Raw genomic sequence first — 20580 nt, 5'->3', positions numbered from 1 at the left:
GTGGACCTGTTTTGGGGAATTTAGAAAGGAACGTTTGTTAAGGTGGCTGCGTTGGTTTCTTTACCTTTAGTAAAAATATACACTGGATGCCAACTGACTGAAAATCCAGATGTTGAATTGTTAGTGTAATTTAATGAAGTAAGAATTCAATTAATTTCCACGGACTAGATGTTATTTACTTGAACTTTATTTGAAAATCTAGTCTGTCATAATTACAAAAAATAGAAACATGAGATGTTACGTATAGGCAAATTGATTTAAAATAATTACTATTTGCATCAGGGTCTAATTGTTTCACAATCTGGTTAGAATTCCAAACTCTGTTATAGCAAAAACAAAATACAGAGATGTGGACATGTAGCACATTTTAATGGTCACCAAGTTAATGATAATACATTGCAGCATATCCCTTACTTTTCTGTACCCTGATATGATTTCGGCATCACCAATTCAATCAAAATGTCAATAAAATACTTTAAACTTGATTTTCTATACCATTGAAAATATTTTCTTTATTTACAATGAAATTCAATAAAATTTGCACAACTGCTTTCTCAGAACTCCGGCGTTTGAATGGTTTGTTTGCAACTTAATACATAATATTTGTGTTAGTACGTTCAGAGGTTTCTGTGTCAATCACTGTTGAACAGATCCATATTGTCTAGCCAGGAACTTAGTTTTTGTAAATCGTCCATAAAAGCCCTATTGTTCATTTTTTTCGGCTTCATCCATTGATGCTACAAGAAGTTTAAGCAAAGCGTTCAGTTTAAGTAGCGCTTCTGAGGTGTCTTTCAGTTCTTCAAATTTTTCTTCAATCTTATCAAGCTGTTTAGCGTGCTGTTCATTTAGAGCCTGAAGGTGTTTTTTATGAAGATATAGTGCTTGGCTTTCTTCCAGTGTATGCTTTTGGGTTCTGAGCTTGAGATCATATTTCTGGGCATCAGAAATTTGAACCGCAAGAAGCTCTTGTGCCTGCCGATGAGCACCAATTTCTGCCCTCAGTCTCTGTATATTTTTCTCATGGTTCATGATCTGGCTGATGTCTAGAGGCATTCCATTTTTAAGTTTTGGGATTCCGCTGTTCCATCCTTCATTTTTAAGACTGGGTTTTCCGCTGTTCTTTCCTCCATTTTTAAGACTGGGTTTTCCGCTGTTCCTTCCTTCATTTTTAAGACTGGGTTTTCCGCTGTTCTTTCCTCCATTTTTAAGACTGGGTTTTCCGCTGTTCCCTCCTCCATTTTTAAGACTGGGTTTTCCGCTGTTCCCTCCTCCATTTTTAAGGTTGTGGATTTCGCTGTGCCCTCCTGCATTTTGAAGGCTGATATTTTCACTGTGCCCTCCTCCATTTTCAAGGCTGTGTATTTCACTGTGCCCACCTCCATTTTTAAGGCTGTTATTTTCACTGTGCCCTCCTCCGGTTTCAAGGCTGGGTTTTTCACCGGGCCTGCCTACATTTTTAAGGCTGGGTTTTTCGATGTGCCGTCCTTCATTTTTTAGGCTGGGTTTTTCCCTGTGCTCTCCTCCATTTTTAAGGCTGGGTTTTTCACAGTGCCCCCCTCCATTTTTAAGGCTGGATTTTTCACTGTGCTCTCCTCCATTTCTATTAAAGCTGTGTTTTCTGCTATGCCATGCCTTCGAACCCAGAGTGTAGTCTAGAACAAATCTGAGTAAATTCGGAACAGTGATTTCCAAGTCTTCTGGGAATTTCAAACTTTTATCTTTCCTGAGGGAAAGAACACATTGTAAATGGTTAAAGAATAGACTAACAAAGGGTTTACGTTCAAAATGTGTTAAAACACACTTTCATGTTTTTTGGGCATGCACAAAATAGTATAAAAGACTGAGGGACCAGTCAACTGCACAATTTATTATATAGCATCAGAATTACAGGAAAAGGGTGACCTCTGCACCTGAGACTGAAATCTTTTTCATAACAGAGTAAAATGTGACATTGTGACAATTTATTTTTATGTTGCAGTACTACTGAAATAGATTGGGCCATATTAAAAAGAACACTGGTTCCGCTACTGGAGGTATATCATTGAATCGTTTCTGGTCTATATGTATTGAAATTCACCCGCGGGAGCTGCCACTGGTGATAGAAAAACAAGCATTAGGAATGCATTAGGGCTCGGGTTTGTTTTAAGTTAGAGATAATGGCATTGTAAATGGCAATGTGTTTTAGGCACTCTGCACTACCACTCTGCACTCGGCACTACCACTCTGCACTACGCACTCTCAATCTGCACTCTGCACTACCACTCTGCACTACGCACTCTCAATCTGCACTCTCAATCTGCACTCTGCACTACCACTCGCACTCTCAATCTGCACTCAGCACTACCACTCTGCACTACCACTCGACACTACCACTCGCCACTACCACTCGGCACTACCACTCGGCACTACCACTCTGCAATACAACTCTGCACTACCATTCTGCAATACAACTCTACACTACCACTCTGCACTACCTCTCTGCACTATCACTCTGCACTACCACTCTGCACTCTCACGCTGCACTACCACTCTGCACTACCACTCTGCACTACCACTCTGCACTACCACTCTGCACTACCACTCTGCACTGTGCACTACGACTGTGCACTACCACTCTGCACTGTGCACTACCACTCTGCACTACCACTCTGCACTCTGCACTCTCAATCTGCACTCTGCACTACCACTCTGCACTACCACTCTGCACTCGCCACCAGACACGGCGGACTCGTGGAAAATTAATGAAGTGACCTAGAGGGTGAGGATGGGATACTCCGCTTCCATCAAATTCGTAGAAGAACACTCTGCACTACCACTCTACACTACCACTCTGCACTACCACTCTGCACTACCACTCTGCACCACCACTCTGCACCACCACTCTGCACCACCACTCTGCACCACCACTCTGCACCACCACTCTGCACCACCACTCTGCACCACCACTCTGCACTACCACTCTGCACTACCACTCTCACTCTGCACTCTGCACTACCACTCTCACTCTGCACTCTGCACTACCACTCTCCACTCTGCACTACCACTCTGCACTCTGCACTCTGCACTACCACTCTGCACTCTGCACTACCACTCTGCACTACCACTCTGCACTCTACACTACCACTCTGCACTACCACTCTGCACTCTACACTACCACTCTGCACTCTGCACTACCACTCTGCACTCTGCACTACCACTCTGCACTACCACTCTGCACTCTGCACTACCACTTTGCACTACCACTCTGCACTCTGCACTACCACTCTGCACTCTGCACTACCACTCTGCACTCAGCACTACCACTCTGCACTACCACTCTGCACTACCACTCTGCACTACCACTCTGCACTACCACTCTGCACTCTGCACTACCACTCTGCACTACCACTCTGCACTACCACTCTCACTCTGCACTACCACTCTCACTCTGCACTACCACTCTCACTCTGCACTACCACTCTGCACTACCACTCTGCACTACCACTCTGCACTACCACTCTGCACTACCACTCTGCACTACCACTCTGCACTACCACTCTGCACTACGCACTCTCAATCTGCACTCTGCACTACCACTCTGTACTCTGCACTACCACTCTGCACTCTGCACTACAACTCTGCACTCTGCACTACCACTCTCACTCTGCACTACCATTCTCACTCTGCACTACCACTCTGCACTACCACTCTCACTCTGCACTACCACTCTCACTCTGCACTACCACTCTCACTCTGCACTACCACTCTCACTCTGCACTACCACTCTCACTCTGCACTACCACTCTCACTCTGCACTACCACTCTGCACTACCACTCTCACTCTGCACTACCACTCTCACTCTGCACTCTGCACTACCACTCTGCACTCTGCACTACCAATCTGCACTACCACTCTGCACTCTGCACTACCACTCTGCACTACCACTCTGCACTACCACTCTGCACTACCACTCTGCACTACCACTCTCACTCTGCACTCTGCACTACCACTCTCACTCTGCACTCTGCACTACCACTCTGCACTACCACTCTCACTCTGCACTCTGCACTACCACTCTGCACTCTGCACTACCACTCTGCACTACCACTCTGCACTCTGCACTACCACTCTGCACTCTGCACTACCACTCTGCACTCTGCACTACCACTCTGCACTCTGCACTACCACTCTGCACTCTGCACTACCACTCTGTACTCTGCACTACCACTCTGTACTCTGCACTACCACTCTGCACTCTGCACTACCACTCTCACTCTGCACTACCACTCTGCACTACCACTCTCACTCTGCACTACCACTCTCACTCTGCACTACCACTCTCACTCTGCACTACCACTCTCACTCTGCACTACCACTCTCACTCTGCACTACCACTCTCACTCTGCACTACCACTCTGCACTACCACTCTCACTCTGCACTCTGCACTACCACTCTGCACTACCAATCTGCACTACCACTCTGCACTCTGCACTACCACTCTGCACTACCACTCTGCACTCTGCACTACCACTCTGTACTCTGCACTACCACTCTGCACTACCACTCTCACTCTGCACTACCACTCTGCACTACCACTCTCACTCTGCACTACCACTCTGCACTCTGCACTACCAATCTGCACTACCACTCTGCACTACCACTCTCACTCTGCACTACCACTCTCACTCTGCACTACCACTCTGCACTACCACTCTCACTCTGCACTACCACTCTCACTCTGCACTACCACTCTCACTCTGCACTACCACTCTCACTCTGCACTACCACTCTGCACTACCACTCTCACTCTGCACTACCACTCTGCACTACCACTCTCACTCTGCACTACCACTCTGCACTACCACTCTCACTCTGCACTCTGCACTACCACTCTCACTCTGCACTACCACTCTCACTCTGCACTCTGCACTACCACTCTCACTCTGCACTACCACTCTGCACTACCACTCTCACTCTGCACTACCAATCTGCACTACCACTCTGCACTACCACTCTCACTCTGCACTACCAATCTGCACTACCACTCTGCACTACCACTCTGCACTACCACTCTGCACTACCACTCTGCACTACCACTCTGCACTACCACTCTGCACTACCACTCTCACTCTGCACTCTGCACTACCACTCTCACTCTGCACTCTGCACTACCACTCTCACTCTGCACTACCACTCTCACTCTGCACTCTGCACTACCACTCTCACTCTGCACTACCACTCTCACTCTGCACTACCACTCTGCACTACCACTCTCACTCTGCACTACCACTCTCACTCTGCACTACCACTCTCACTCTGCACTACCACTCTCACTCTGCACTACCACTCTGCACTACCACTCTCACTCTGCACTACCACTCTGCACTACCACTCTCACTCTGCACTACCACTCTGCACTACCACTCTGCACTACCACTCTCACTCTGCACTCTGCACTACCACTCTCACTCTGCACTACCACTCTCACTCTGCACTCTGCACTACCACTCTCACTCTGCACTACCACTCTCACTCTGCACTACCAATCTGCACTACCACTCTGCACTACCACTCTCACTCTGCACTACCAATCTGCACTACCACTCTGCACTACCACTCTGCACTACCACTCTGCACTACCACTCTGCACTACCACTCTGCACTACCACTCTCACTCTGCACTCTGCACTACCACTCTCACTCTGCACTCTGCACTACCACTCTCACTCTGCACTACCACTCTCACTCTGCACTCTGCACTACCACTCTGCACTCTGCACTACCACTCTGCACTACCACTCTGCACTCTGCACTACCACTCTGCACTCTGCACTACCACTCTGCACTCTGCACTACCACTCTGCACTCTGCACTACCACTCTGTACTCTGCACTACCACTCTGCACTCTGCACTACCACTCTGCACTACCACTCTCACTCTGCACTACCACTCTGCACTACCACTCTCACTCTGCACTACCACTCTCACTCTGCACTACCACTCTCACTCTGCACTACCACTCTCACTCTGCACTCTGCACTACCACTCTCACTCTGCACTACCACTCTGCACTACCACTCTCACTCTGCACTCTGCACTACCACTCTCACTCTGCACTCTGCACTACCACTCTGCACTCTGCACTACCAATCTGCACTCTGCACTACCACTCTGCACTACCACTCTGCACTACCACTCTGCACTACCACTCTCACTCTGCACTCTGCACTACCACTCTGCACTCTGCACTACCAATCTGCACTACCACTCTGCACTCTGCACTACCACTCTGCACTACCACTCTGCACTCTGCACTACCACTCTGCACTACCACTCTCACTCTGCACTACCACTCTGCACTACCACTCTCACTCTGCACTACCACTCTGCACTCTGCACTACCACTCTGCACTACCACTCTGCACTCTGCACTACCACTCTGTACTCTGCACTACCACTCTGCACTACCACTCTGCACTCTGCACTACCACTCTCACTCTGCACTACCACTCTCACTCTGCACTACCACTCTCACTCTGCACTACCACTCTCACTCTGCACTACCACTCTCACTCTGCACTACCACTCTCACTCTGCACTACCACTCTCACTCTGCACTACCACTCTGCACTACCACTCTGCACTACCACTCTGCACTACCACTCTGCACTACCACTCTGCACTACCACTCTGCACTCTGCACTACCACTCTGCACTCTGCACTACCACTCTGCACTACCACTCTGCACTCTGCACTCCCACTCTGCACTCCCACTCTGCACTCCCACTCTGCACTCCCACTCTGCACTCCCACTCTGCACTCTGCACTCCCACTCTGCACTCTGCACTACCACTCTGCACTACCACTCTGCACTCTGCACTCCCACTCTGCACTCCCACTCTGCACTCCCACTCTGCACTCCCACTCTGCACTCCCACTCTGCACTCCCACTCTGTACTCTGCACTACCACTCTGCACTACCACTCTGCACTACCACTCTGCACTCTGCACCACCACTCTGCACTCTGCACCACCACTCTGCACTCTGCACCACCACTCTGCACTCTGCACCACCACTCTGCACTCTGCACCACCACTCTGCACTCTGCACCACCACTCTGCACTCTGCACCACCACTCTGCACTCTGCACTACCACTCTGCACTACCACTCTGCACTACCACTCTGCACTACCACTCTGCACTACCACTCTGCACTACCACTCTGCACTACCACTCTGCACTACCACTCTCACTCTGCACTCTGCACTACCAATCTGCACTACCACTCTGCACTCTGCACTACCAATCTGCACTCTCACTCTGCACTACCACTACCACTCTGCACTACCACTACCACTCTGCACTACCACTACCACTCTGCACTACCACTACCACTCTGCACTACCACTCTGCACTACCACTACCACTCTGCACTACCACTCTGCACTACCACTCTGCACTACCACTCTGCACTACCACTCTGCACTACCACTCTGCACTACCACTCTGCACTACCACTCTGCACTACCACTCTGCACTACCACTCTGCACTCTGCACTACCACTCTGCACTCTGCACTACCACTCTGCACTCTGCACTCTGCACTCTGCACTCCCACTCTGCACTCCCACTCTGCACTCCCACTCTGCACTCCCACTCTGCACTCCCACTCTGCACTCCCACTCTGCACTCCCACTCTGCACTCCCACTCTGCACTCCCACTCTGCACTCCCACTCTGTACTCTGCACTACCACTCTGCACTACCACTCTGCACTACCACTCTGCACTCTGCACTACCACTCTGCACTCTGCACCACCACTCTGCACCACCACTCTGCACTCTGCACTACCACTCTGCACTACCACTCTGCACTACCACTCTGCACTACCACTCTGCACTACCACTCTGCACTACCACTCTGCACTACCACTCTGCACTACCACTCTGCACTACCACTCTGCACTACCACTCTGCACTACCACTCTGCACTACCACTCTGCACTCTCACTCTGCACTACCACTCTCACTCTGCACTACCACTCTCACTCTGCACTACCACTCTCACTCTGCACTACCACTCTCACTCTGCACTACCACTACCACTCTGCACTACCACTCTGCACTACCACTCTCTCTGCACTACCACTCTGCACTACCACTCTCTCTGCACTACCACTCTGCACTCTGCACTACCACTCTGCACTACCACTCTGCACTACCACTCTGCACTACCACTCTGCACTACCACTCTGCACTACCACTCTGCACTACCACTCTGCACTACCACTCTGCACTCTGCACTACCACTCTGCACTACCACTCTGCACTCTGCACTACCACTCTGCACTCTGCACTACCACTCTGCACTCTGCACTACCACTCTGCACTACCACTCTGCACTCTGCACTACCACTCTGCACTCTGCACTACCACTCTGCACTCTGCACTACCACTCTGCACTACCACTCTGCACTACCACTCTGCACTACCACTCTGCACTACCACTCTGCACTACCACTCTCACTCTGCACTCTGCACTACCACTCTCACTCTGCACTCTGCACTACCACTCTGCACTACCACTCTGCACTACCACTCTGCACTACCACTCTCACTCTGCACTCTGCACTACCACTCTGCACTACCACTACCACTCTGCACTACCACTCTCACTCTGCACTACCACTCTGCACTCTGCACTACCACTCTGCACTCTGCACTACCACTCTGCACTCTGCACTACCACTCTGCACTCTGCACTACCACTCTGCACTCTGCACTACCACTCTGCACTCTGCACTACCACTCTGCACTCTGCACTACCACTCTGCACTCTGCACTACCACTCTGCACTCTGCACTACCACTCTGCACTCTGCACTACCACTCTGCACTACCACTCTGCACTCTGCACTACCACTCTGCACTCTGCACTACCACTCTGCACTCTGCACTACCACTCTGCACTCTGCACTACCACTCTGTACTCTGCACTACCACTCTGCACTACCACTCTGCACTCTGCACTACCACTCTGCACTCTGCACTCCCACTCTGCACTCCCACTCTGCACTCTGCACTACCAATCTGCACTACCACTCTGCACTCTGCACTACCACTCTGCACTCTGCACTACCAATCTGCACTACCACTCTGCACTCTGCACTACCAATCTGCACTACCACTCTGCACTCTGCACTACCAATCTGCACTACCACTCTGCACTCTGCACTACCACTCTGTACTCTGCACTACCACTCTGCACTCTGCACTACCACTCTGCACTCTGCACTACCACTCTGTACTCTGCACTACCACTCTGTACTCTGCACTACCACTCTGTACTCTGCACTACCACTCTGCACTACCACTCTGCACTCTGCACTACCACTCTGCACTCTGCACTACCACTCTGCACTCTGCACTACCACTCTGCACTCTGCACTACCACTCTGCACTCTGCACTACCACTCTGCACTCTGCACTACCACTCTGCACTACCACTCTGCACTACCACTCTGCACTACCACTCTGCACTACCACTCTGCACTACCACTCTGCACTACCACTCTCACTCTGCACTCTGCACTACCACTCTGCACTACCACTCTCACTCTGCACTCTGCACTACCACTCTCACTCTGCACTCTGCACTACCACTCTGCACTACCACTCTCACTCTGCACTCTCACTCTGCACTCTGCACTACCACTACCACTCTGCACTCTGCACTACCACTACCACTCTGCACTCTGCACTCTGCACTCTGCACTACCACTACCACTCTGCACTCTGCACTCTGCACTACCACTACCACTACCACTCTGCACTCTGCACTACCACTACCACTCTCACTCTGCACTACCACTCTCACTCTGCACTACCACTCTGCACTCTGCACTACCACTCTGCACTCTGCACTACCACTCTGCACTCTGCACTACCACTCTGCACTACCACTCTGCACTCTGCACTACCACTCTGCACTCTGCACTACCACTCTGCACTACCACTCTGCACTACCACTCTGCACTACCACTCTGCACTACCACTCTGCACTCTGCACTACCACTCTGCACTACCACTCTGCACTTGCACTCTGCACTACCACTCTGCACTCTGCACTACCACTCTGCACTACCACTCTGCACTCTGCACTCTGCACTCTGCACTCTGCACTCTGCACTCCCACTCTGCACTCTGCACTACCACTACCACTCTCACTCTGCACTACCACTCTGCACTACCACTCTCACTCTGCACTCTGCACTACCACTCTGCACTACCACTCTCACTCTGCACTCTGCACTACCACTCTGCACTACCACTCTCACTCTGCACTACCACTACCACTACCACTCTCACTCTGCACTCTGCACTACCACTACCACTCTCACTCTGCACTCTGCACTACCACTACCACTCTCACTCTGCACTACCACTACCACTCTCACTCTGCACTCTGCACTACCACTACCACTCTGCACTCTGCACTACCACTCTGCACTACCACTCTGCACTCTGCACTACCACTCTGCACTCTGCACTACCACTCTGCACTACCACTCTCACTCTGCACTACCACTCTGCACTCTGCACTACCACTCTGCACTACCACTCTGCACTCTGCACTACCACTCTGCACTCTGCACTACCACTCTGCACTCTGCACTACCACTCTGCACTCTGCACTACCACTCTGCACTCTGCACTACCACTCTGCACTACCACTCTGCACTCTGCACTACCACTCTGCACTCTGCACTACCACTCTGCACTACCACTCTGCACTACCACTCTGCACTACCACTCTGCACTACCACTCTGCACTACCACTCTGCACTCTGCACTACCACTCTGCACTCCCACTCTGCACTCCCACTCTGCACTCCCACTCTGCACTCCCACTCTGCACTCCCACTCTGCACTCCCACTCTGCACTCCCACTCTGCACTCTGCACTACCACTCTGCACTACCACTCTGCACTCTGCACTCTGCACTCTGCACTCTGCACTCCCACTCTGCACTCTGCACTACCACTACCACTCTCACTCTGCACTACCACTCTGCACTACCACTCTCACTCTGCACTCTGCACTACCACTCTGCACTACCACTCTCACTCTGCACTCTGCACTACCACTCTGCACTACCACTCTCACTCTGCACTACCACTACCACTACCACTCTCACTCTGCACTCTGCACTACCACTACCACTCTCACTCTGCACTCTGCACTACCACTACCACTCTCACTCTGCACTACCACTACCACTCTCACTCTGCACTCTGCACTACCACTACCACTCTCACTCTGCACTCTGCACTACCACTCTGCACTACCACTCTGCACTCTGCACTACCACTCTGCACTCTGCACTACCACTCTGCACTACCACTCTCACTCTGCACTACCACTCTGCACTCTGCACTACCACTCTGCACTCTGCACTACCACTCTGCACTCTGCACTACCACTCTGCACTCTGCACTACCACTCTGCACTCTGCACTACCACTCTGCACTCTGCACTACCACTCTGCACTACCACTCTGCACTCTGCACTACCACTCTGCACTCTGCACTACCACTCTGCACTACCACTCTGCACTACCACTCTGCACTACCACTCTGCACTACCACTCTGCACTACCACTCTGCACTCTGCACTACCACTCTGCACTCCCACTCTGCACTCCCACTCTGCACTCCCACTCTGCACTCCCACTCTGCACTCCCACTCTGCACTCCCACTCTGCACTCCCACTCTGCACTCCCACTCTGCACTCCCACTCTGCACTCCCACTCTGCACTCCCACTCTGCACTCCCACTCTGCACTCCCACTCTGCACTCCCACTCTGCACTCCCACTCTGCACTCCCACTCTGCACTCCCACTCTGCACTCCCACTCTGCACTCCCACTCTGCACTCCCACTCTGCACTCCCACTCTGCACTCCCACTCTGCACTCCGCACTCTGCACTCCCACTCTGCACTCCGCACTCTGCACTCCGCACTCTGCACTCCCACTCTGCACTCCCACTCTGCACTCCCACTCTGCACTCCCACTCTGCACTCCCACTCTGCACTCCCTGCACTCCCACTCTGCACTCCCACTCTGCACTCCCACTCTGCACTCCCACTCTGCACTCCCACTCTGCACTCCCACTCTGCACTCCCACTCTGCACTCCCACTCTGCACTCCCACTCTGCACTCCCACTCTGCACTCCCACTCTGCACTCCCACTCTGCACTCCCACTCTGCACTCCCACTCTGCACTCCCACTCTGCACTCCCACTCTGCACTCCCACTCTGCACTCCCACTCTGCACTCCCACTCTGCACTCCCACTCCCACTCTGCACTCCCACTCCCACTCTGCACTCCCACTCTGCACTCCCACTCTGCACTCCCACTCTGCACTATCACTCGCACTCTGCACTACCACTCTCACTCTGCACTTGCACTCTGCAGTACCAATCTGCACTACCACTCTGCACTCTGCACTACCACTCTGCACTCTGCACTACCACTCTGCACTACCCCTCTGCACTCTGCACTACCAATCTGCACTACCACTCTGCACTCTGCACTACCAATCTGCACTACCACTCTGCACTACCAATCTGCACTGCCACTCTGCACTACCACTCTGCACTACCACTCTGCACTACCACTCTGCACTACCACTTTCACTCTGCACTACCACTCTGCACTCTGCACTACCAATCTGCACTGCCACTCTGCACTACCACTCTGCACTACCACTCTGCACTCGCCACCAGACACGGCGGACTCGTGGAAAATTAATGAAGTGACCTAGAGGGTGAGGATGGGATACTTCGCTACCATCGAGTTCGTAGAAGAACACTCTGCACTACCACTCACACTCTCAATCTGCACTCTGCCTACTCTGCCCACTGCCCACTCTGCACTACCAATTTGCACTCTGCACTCTCAATCTGCACTCTGCACTACCACTCGCACTCTCAATCTGCACTCTGCACTACCACTCGCACTCTCAATCTGCACTACCACTCGCACTCTCAATCTGCACTCTGCACTACCACTCGCACTCTCAATCTGCACTCTGCACTACCACTCGCACTCTCAATCTGCACTCTGCACTACCACTCTGCACTACCACTTTGCACTCTGCACTACCACTTTGCACTCTGCACTACCACTTTGCACTCTGCACTACCACTCTGCACTCTGCACTACCACTTTGCACTCTGCACTACCACTCTGCACTACCACTCTGCACTACCACTCTGCACTACCACTCTGCACTACCACTCTGCACTCGCCACCAGACACGACGGACTCGTGGAAAATAATGAAGTGACCTAGAGGGTGAGGATGGGATACTCCGCTACCATCGAGTTCGTAGAAGAACACTCTGCACTACCACTCTGCACTACCACTCTGCACTCTGCACTACCACTCTGCACTACCACTCTGCACTACCACTCTGCACTACCACTCTGCACTCTGCACTACCACTCTGCACTACCACTCTGCACTACCACTCTGCACTCTGCACTACCACTCTGCACTCTGCACTACCACTCTGCACTCTGCACTACCACTCTGCACTCTGCACTACCACTCTGCACTCTGCACTACCACTCTGCACTCTGCACTACCACTCTGCACTCTGCACTACCACTCTGCACTCTGCACTACCACTCTGCACTCTGCACTACCACTCTGCACTACCACTCTGCACTATCACTCTGCACTCTGCACTACCACTCTGCACTATCACTCTGCACTATCACTCTGCACTCTGCACTACCACTCTGCACTACCACTCTGCACTACCACTCTGCACTACCACTCTGCACTACCACTCTGCACTACCACTCTGCACTACCACTCTGCACTACCACTCTGCACTACCACTCTGCACTACCACTCTGCACTACCACTCTGCACTACCACTCTGCACTACCACTCTGCACTACCACTCTGCACTCTGCACTACCACTCTGCACTACCACTCTGCACTCTGCACTACCACTCTGCACTACCACTCTGCACTACCACTCTGCACTACCACTCTGCACTACCACTCTGCACTACCACTCTGCACTACCACTCTGCACTACCACTCTGCACTCTGCACTACCACTCTGCACTACCACTCTGCACTACCACTCTGCACTACCACTCTGCACTACCACTCTGCACTACCACTCTGCACTACCACTCTGCACTACCACTCTGCACTCCCACTCTGCACTCCCACTCTGCACTCCCACTCTGCACTCCCACTCTGCACTCCCACTCTGCACTCCCACTCTGCACTCCCACTCTGCACTCCCACTCTGCACTCCCACTCTGCACTCCCACTCTGCACTCCCACTCTGCACTCCCACTCTGCACTCCCACTCTGCACTCCCACTCGCACTCTGCACTCCCACTCGCACTCTGCACTCCCACTCGCACTCTCACTCTGCACTTGCACTCTGCACTACCAATCTGCACTTGCACTCTGCACTACTAATCTGCACTACCACTCTGCACTCTGCACTACCACTCTGCACTACCACTTTCACTCTGCACTACCACTCTGCACTACCACTCTGCACTCTGCACTACCACTCTGCACTCGCCACCAGACACGGCGGACTCGTGGAAAATTAATGAAGTGACCTAGAGGGTGAGGATGGGATACTCCGCTACCATCGAGTTCGTAGAAGAACACTCTGCACTACCACTCTACCCACTCTGCACTCTGCCCACTCTGCACTACCAATCTGCACTCTGCACTCTGCCCACTGCCCACTCTGCACTACCAATCTGCACTCTGCACTACCAATCTGCACTCTGCACTACCAATCTGCACTCTGCACTACCAATCTGCACTACCACTCTGCACTCTGCACTACTAATCTGCACTACCACTCTGCACTCTGCACTACCACTCTGCACTACCACTTTCACTCTGCACTACCACTCTGCACTACCACTCTGCACTCTGCACTACCACTCTGCACTCGCCACCAGACACGGCGGACTCATGGAAAATTAATGAAGTGACCTAGAGGGTGAGGATGGGATACTCCGCTACCATCGAGTTCGTAGAAGAACACTCTGCACTACCACTCTACCCACTCTGCACTCTGCCCACTCTGCACTACCAATCTGCACTCTGCACTCTGCCCACTCTGCACTACCAATCTGCACTCTGCACTACCAATCTGCACTCTGCACTACCAATCTGCACTCTGCACTACCAATCTGCACTCTGCACTACCAATCTGCACTCTGCACTACCAATCTGCACTCTGCACTCTCAATCTGCACTCTGCACTACCACTCGCACGCTCAATCTGCACTCTACACTACCACTCGCACTCTCAATCTGCACTCTGCACTACCACTCGCACTCTGCACTACCACTCTGGACTCTGCACTACCACTCTGGACTCTGCACTACCACTCTGGACTCTGCACTACCACTCTGGACTCTGCACTACCACTTTGCACTCTGCACTCTGCACTCTGCATCTGCACTCAGCACTCTCAATCTGCCCTCTGCACTACCACTCGCACTCTCAATCTGCACTCTGCACTACCACTCGCACTACCACTCGCACTCTGCACTCTGCACTACCACTCTGCACTACCACTTTGCACTCTGCACTACCACTCTGCACTCTGCACTACCACTCTGCACTACCACTTTGCACTCTGCACTACCACTTTGCCCTACCACTCTGCCCTACCACTCTGCACTCTGCACTCTGCATCTGCACTCTGCATCTGCACTCTGCATCTGCACTCTGCATCTGCACTCTGCATCTGCACTCTGCACCACCACTCGCACTCTGCACCACCACTCGCACTCTGCACCACCACTCGCACTCTGCACCACCACTCGCACTCTGCACCACCACTCGCACTCTGCACCACCACTCGCACTCTGCACCACCACTCGCACTCTGCACTCTGCACTACCAATCTCCACTACCACTCTGCACTCTGCACTACCACTCTGTACTACCACTCTGCACTCTGCACTACCACTCTGCACTACCACTCTGCACTCTGCACTACCACTCTGCACTCGCCACCAGACACGGCGGACTCGTGGAAAATTAATGAAGTGACCTAGTGGGTGAGGATGGGATACTCCGCTACCATCGAGTTCGTAGAAGAACACTCTGCACTCTGCCCACTCTGCACTCTGCCCACTCTGCACTCTGCCCACTCTGCACTACCAATCTGCACTCTGCACTGCCAATCTGCACTCTGCACTGCCAATCTGCACTCAGCATTCTCAATCTGCACTCTGCACCACCACTCTCTGCACCACCACTCTCTGCACCACCACTCTCTGCACCACCACTCTCTGCACCACCACTCTCTGCACCACCACTCTGCACCACCACTCTGCACCACCACTCTGCACCACCACTCTGCACCACCACTCTGCACCACCACTCTGCACCACCACTACCACTCTGCACCACCACTACCACTCTGCACCACCACTACCACTCTGCACCACCACTACCACTCTGCACAACCACTACCACTCTGCACAACCACTCTCACTCTGCACAACCACTCTCACTCTGCACAACCACTCCCACTCTGCACAACCACTCTGCACTACCACTCTGCACTACCACTCTGCACTACCACTCTGCACTACCACTCTGCACTACCACTCTGCACTACCACTCTGCACTCGCCACCAGACAAGGCGGACTCGTGGAAAATTAATGAAGTGACTTAGAGGGTGAGGATGGGATACTCCGCTACCATCGAGTTCGCAGAAGAACACTCTGCACTACCACTCTGCCCTCTGCACTCTGCACTACCACTCGCACTCTGCACTACCACTACCACTCTGCACTACCACTCTGCACTCCCAATCTGCACTACCACTCTGCACTACCACTCTGCACTACCACTTTGCACTCTGCACTACCACTCTGCACTCTGCACTACCGCTCTGCACTACCACTCTGCACTACCACTCTCACTCTGCACTACCACTCTCACTCTGCACTACCACTCTCACTCTGCACTACCACTCTCACTCTGCACTACCACTCTCACTCTGCACTACCACGCTGCACTCTGCACTACCACGCTGCACTACCACTCTGCACTACCACTCTGCACTCTGCACTACCACTCTGCACTCTCACTCTGCACTACCACTCTCACTCTGCACTACCACTCTGCACTACCACTCTCACTCTGCACTACCACTCTGCACTACCACTCTGCACTACCACTCTGCACTACCACTCTCACTCTGCACTACCACTCTCACTCTGCACTACCACTCTCACTCTGCACTACCACTCTCACTCTGCACTACCACTCTCACTCTGCACTACCACTCTGCACTACCCCTCTGCACTACCCCTCTGCACTACCCCTCTGCACTACCCCTCTGCACTACCCCTCTGCACTACCCCTCTGCACTACCCCTCTGCACTACCCCTCTGCACTACCCCTCTGCACTACCCCTCTGCACTACCCCTCTGCATCTGCACTCTGCATCTGCACTACCACTCTCACTCTGCACTACCACTCTCACTCTGCACTACCACTCTCACTCTGCACTACCACTCTCACTCTGCACTACCACTCTCACTCTGCACTACCACTCTCACTCTGCACTACCACTCTCACTCTGCACTACCACTACCACTCTGCACTACCACTCTGCACTACCACTCTGCACTACCACTCTGCACTACCACTCTGCACTACCACTCTGCACTACCCCTCTGCACTACCCCTCTGCACTACCCCTCTGCACTACCACTCTGCATCTGCACTCTGCATCTGCACTACCACTCTCACTCTGCACTACCACTCTCACTCTGCACTACCACTCTCACTCTGCACTACCACTCTCACTCTGCACTACCACTCTGCACTACCACTCTGCACTACCACTCTGCACTACCACTCTGCACTACCACTCTGCACTACCACTCTGCACTCTGCACTACCACTCTGCACTCGCCACCAGACACGGCGGACTCGTGGAAAATTAATGAAGTGACCTAGAGGGTGAGAATGGGATACTCCGCTACCATCGAGTTCGTAGAAGAACAAGATTACATACGAAAAACAAGCAGCACAGAAAGCGATCACTTTCGCGATCACAATTGTTTAAAAAAACCAGATCTGATGCATGTGATTCTCCACATTGCTGGCCGGCTGTTCATGCGCGCACACAGAGCTGAAGGGAAAAAAAACACAGCAGTGCACACGCTCCCAGCACCATCTGCCTTCAATTACCGGCACCTCGGACAGCTGGTAATTGAGGATTTATGTATTCTTCTGCGCGTGTCCGAACACAATATGCAGGAAGTGGACATTGAGAAATTCCTAAGGCCTATGGCGTGCTGCCTTACTTAAGTTTAACACAGCCTTGCCTGGACCAATTACATAGCATATGCCACATAACCACCAGGAAAACGATCGCGCACAATGGCATCTATGGCATTTATAGGACGCTTTGCTAAAAGCCCTTACATTAGGGATCGGAACTCCGCCCCACTTCTGACGAAGTGGTGACGTAGGCCGAGCCCGAAAAATGAACTGCTCATTGTGCGCTATACTTGTATGGGTATGTCTATATATCATGTTGACACATACAAATTCTATAACGAGAAGAGGCAAAGCCAATAGGTCTTGCAGTTAAAATGTTAAGTAACTTTTTTGGCCTTGTCAATGCTAAACAACATTGGCAACATTTCATTTTATTTTTGCCAATGTAGAACCACCAATGTAGAACCGCATCACCCAAAAAGAAAATTGCAGATTCCAGCAGTGACGTGTAGGCATGAATGCATGCACGCACATGATATTGTAGCAGCCATTTACTTTATGGCCCAGCATGAGAATTTGAACACCGGCATTGGTCAACATGCCTGACCACTTAAATTCCATGACAATATAAGACACCTATCTGGGAGCAGTAACTCAAAAATAAGAAGCATTGGCAAAGCCAATAGGCCTCACCTATGCTAGAGCGCTGGGCTTTGTCAACTGTTTTTAGCCATATTGTACAACAGAATTTTTCAAAGTAATAAAAGAAAAAGTGCTGTGAAGAGCATGGGCATCCGCAGAAATTTTTCGGGGGGGGGGGGGGGGGGGGGGGGGAACCTGGCAGACAAAGGGGCGTGGCTAATGTTAATCAATAGGGGCGGGCTAAAATGGCAGACAATCAGGATCGGGTAATGCTCAGGCCAAGCTGAGAAAAAAAAGTGGTGAATTCTGCATTTGAAACTGGACAACAGTTAGAGCACACTTATGAACCCTAGTATTACCCGCCTGGCCCCTTAAAACTCATACATTCCTGATCCCTGGCACCCCTTAACCCATACCCGCCCTAGTCCCTAAAATTGTCCCCCTGGCATCCCAAAACCCATACCCGCTCTGAACCCTAAAATGTCCCTCCTTGCAACCCGTACCCACCCTGAACCCTAAAATTACCCCTGGCACCCCAAAACCCATATCCACCCTGAACCCTAATATTTCCCCTGGCACCCCAAAACCCATACCCGCCCTGAACCCTAAAATTACCCTTGCCACCCCAAAACCCATACCCACCCTGAACCCTAAAATTACCCCACTGGCATCTCAAAAGCTGAACCCTACGGGGCAGATTTACAAGCCAACTGGCATGGGTGCAAATTCAGGACAGTGAGTTTAAAAATAGGACAAAGGGTAAAAATTCGGGACAGCGGGTCAAAAGGTAAGGTTTACAGACATATACTATTGCTTAACCTTCTTTGATGTAAGTAAGTAAATAGACAACCACTAAAGTGCAAGTGAAAATAAGTTTATATTGTGTTGAGACAATTATGCACTTCATGGTTTGTCAGTATACACGCATCTTTAAGCAAATGTGAAGGTCTTTTTGTGGTAACAAAACCGCCCCCACCTTTCCAGTTCCCAGAGAAAACATCTGATGCCCGGTCCGGCCAGTCTGGCCTTGATACCACCCTCCAATGGCACCCCTCATCTTCACACAGACCCACTCTCATGTGTATTTAATTTCTTCTATAGTGCTACTCATCCCAAGTATGTGGGGCAGAGTTTTGGAGTGCGTTACAAAACATACATATTATAAAGAGACAATCACTCAAATAATTGGGAAAGTCAATGTATAGGAAATGTTGCTTAAGATAATGGGGCTTACTTACAATGTGTAATCATACTTTCATCCATCATTCAGTCTTTCACCATTCATTCTGTCCTTCCATCTGTGTGCCCAACAATGTCCATATTCATCCATTTACAAACTTATCCATTACGTTTCCTTCCATCCATCATTTCACTTATCTATCCCTCAATCCACCCTTTTACTCATCCATCATCCATCCATCTACCCTTTAACCCTATCCATCCATACTCATCCATCCACTCTTCCACCCATTCATCCATTAACTCCGCTATTCACCCGTTCAATCATCCATTTACCCATCCCCTTTCAATTCCCCTTTCACTTAGCCATCCATCCACCCATCCATCTACTCATCCACTCATGAATCCATCCATTAAACCTATCATTGATCCATCCTTTCACTCATCCATCCTTTCAC

At 51.5% G+C, this 20580-nt stretch overlaps 1 protein-coding gene across 1 annotated transcript in view; it reads right to left on the bottom strand.

The window, feature by feature from the left end:
• Positions 1–169: 169 nt before the first annotated feature.
• Positions 170–20580, bottom strand: part of TXNDC11 (thioredoxin domain containing 11) — a 538914-nt gene continuing 518503 nt past the window's right edge. The window contains exon 12 of the mRNA XM_086941405.1: positions 170–1723. Coding sequence (XP_086797531.1) covers positions 703–1723 — 1021 coding nt within the window. The 3' untranslated portion in view covers positions 170–702. The remainder of the gene's footprint in view (positions 1724–20580) is intronic.

This window comes from Lissotriton vulgaris, chromosome 10 (assembly GCF_964263255.1).
Source record: "Lissotriton vulgaris chromosome 10, aLisVul1.2, whole genome shotgun sequence".
Taxonomy (NCBI): Eukaryota; Metazoa; Chordata; class Amphibia; order Caudata; family Salamandridae; genus Lissotriton; species Lissotriton vulgaris.
The sequence above is the reverse complement of the archived record's forward strand: the minus strand, read 5'-3'. Positions and strand labels throughout refer to the sequence as shown.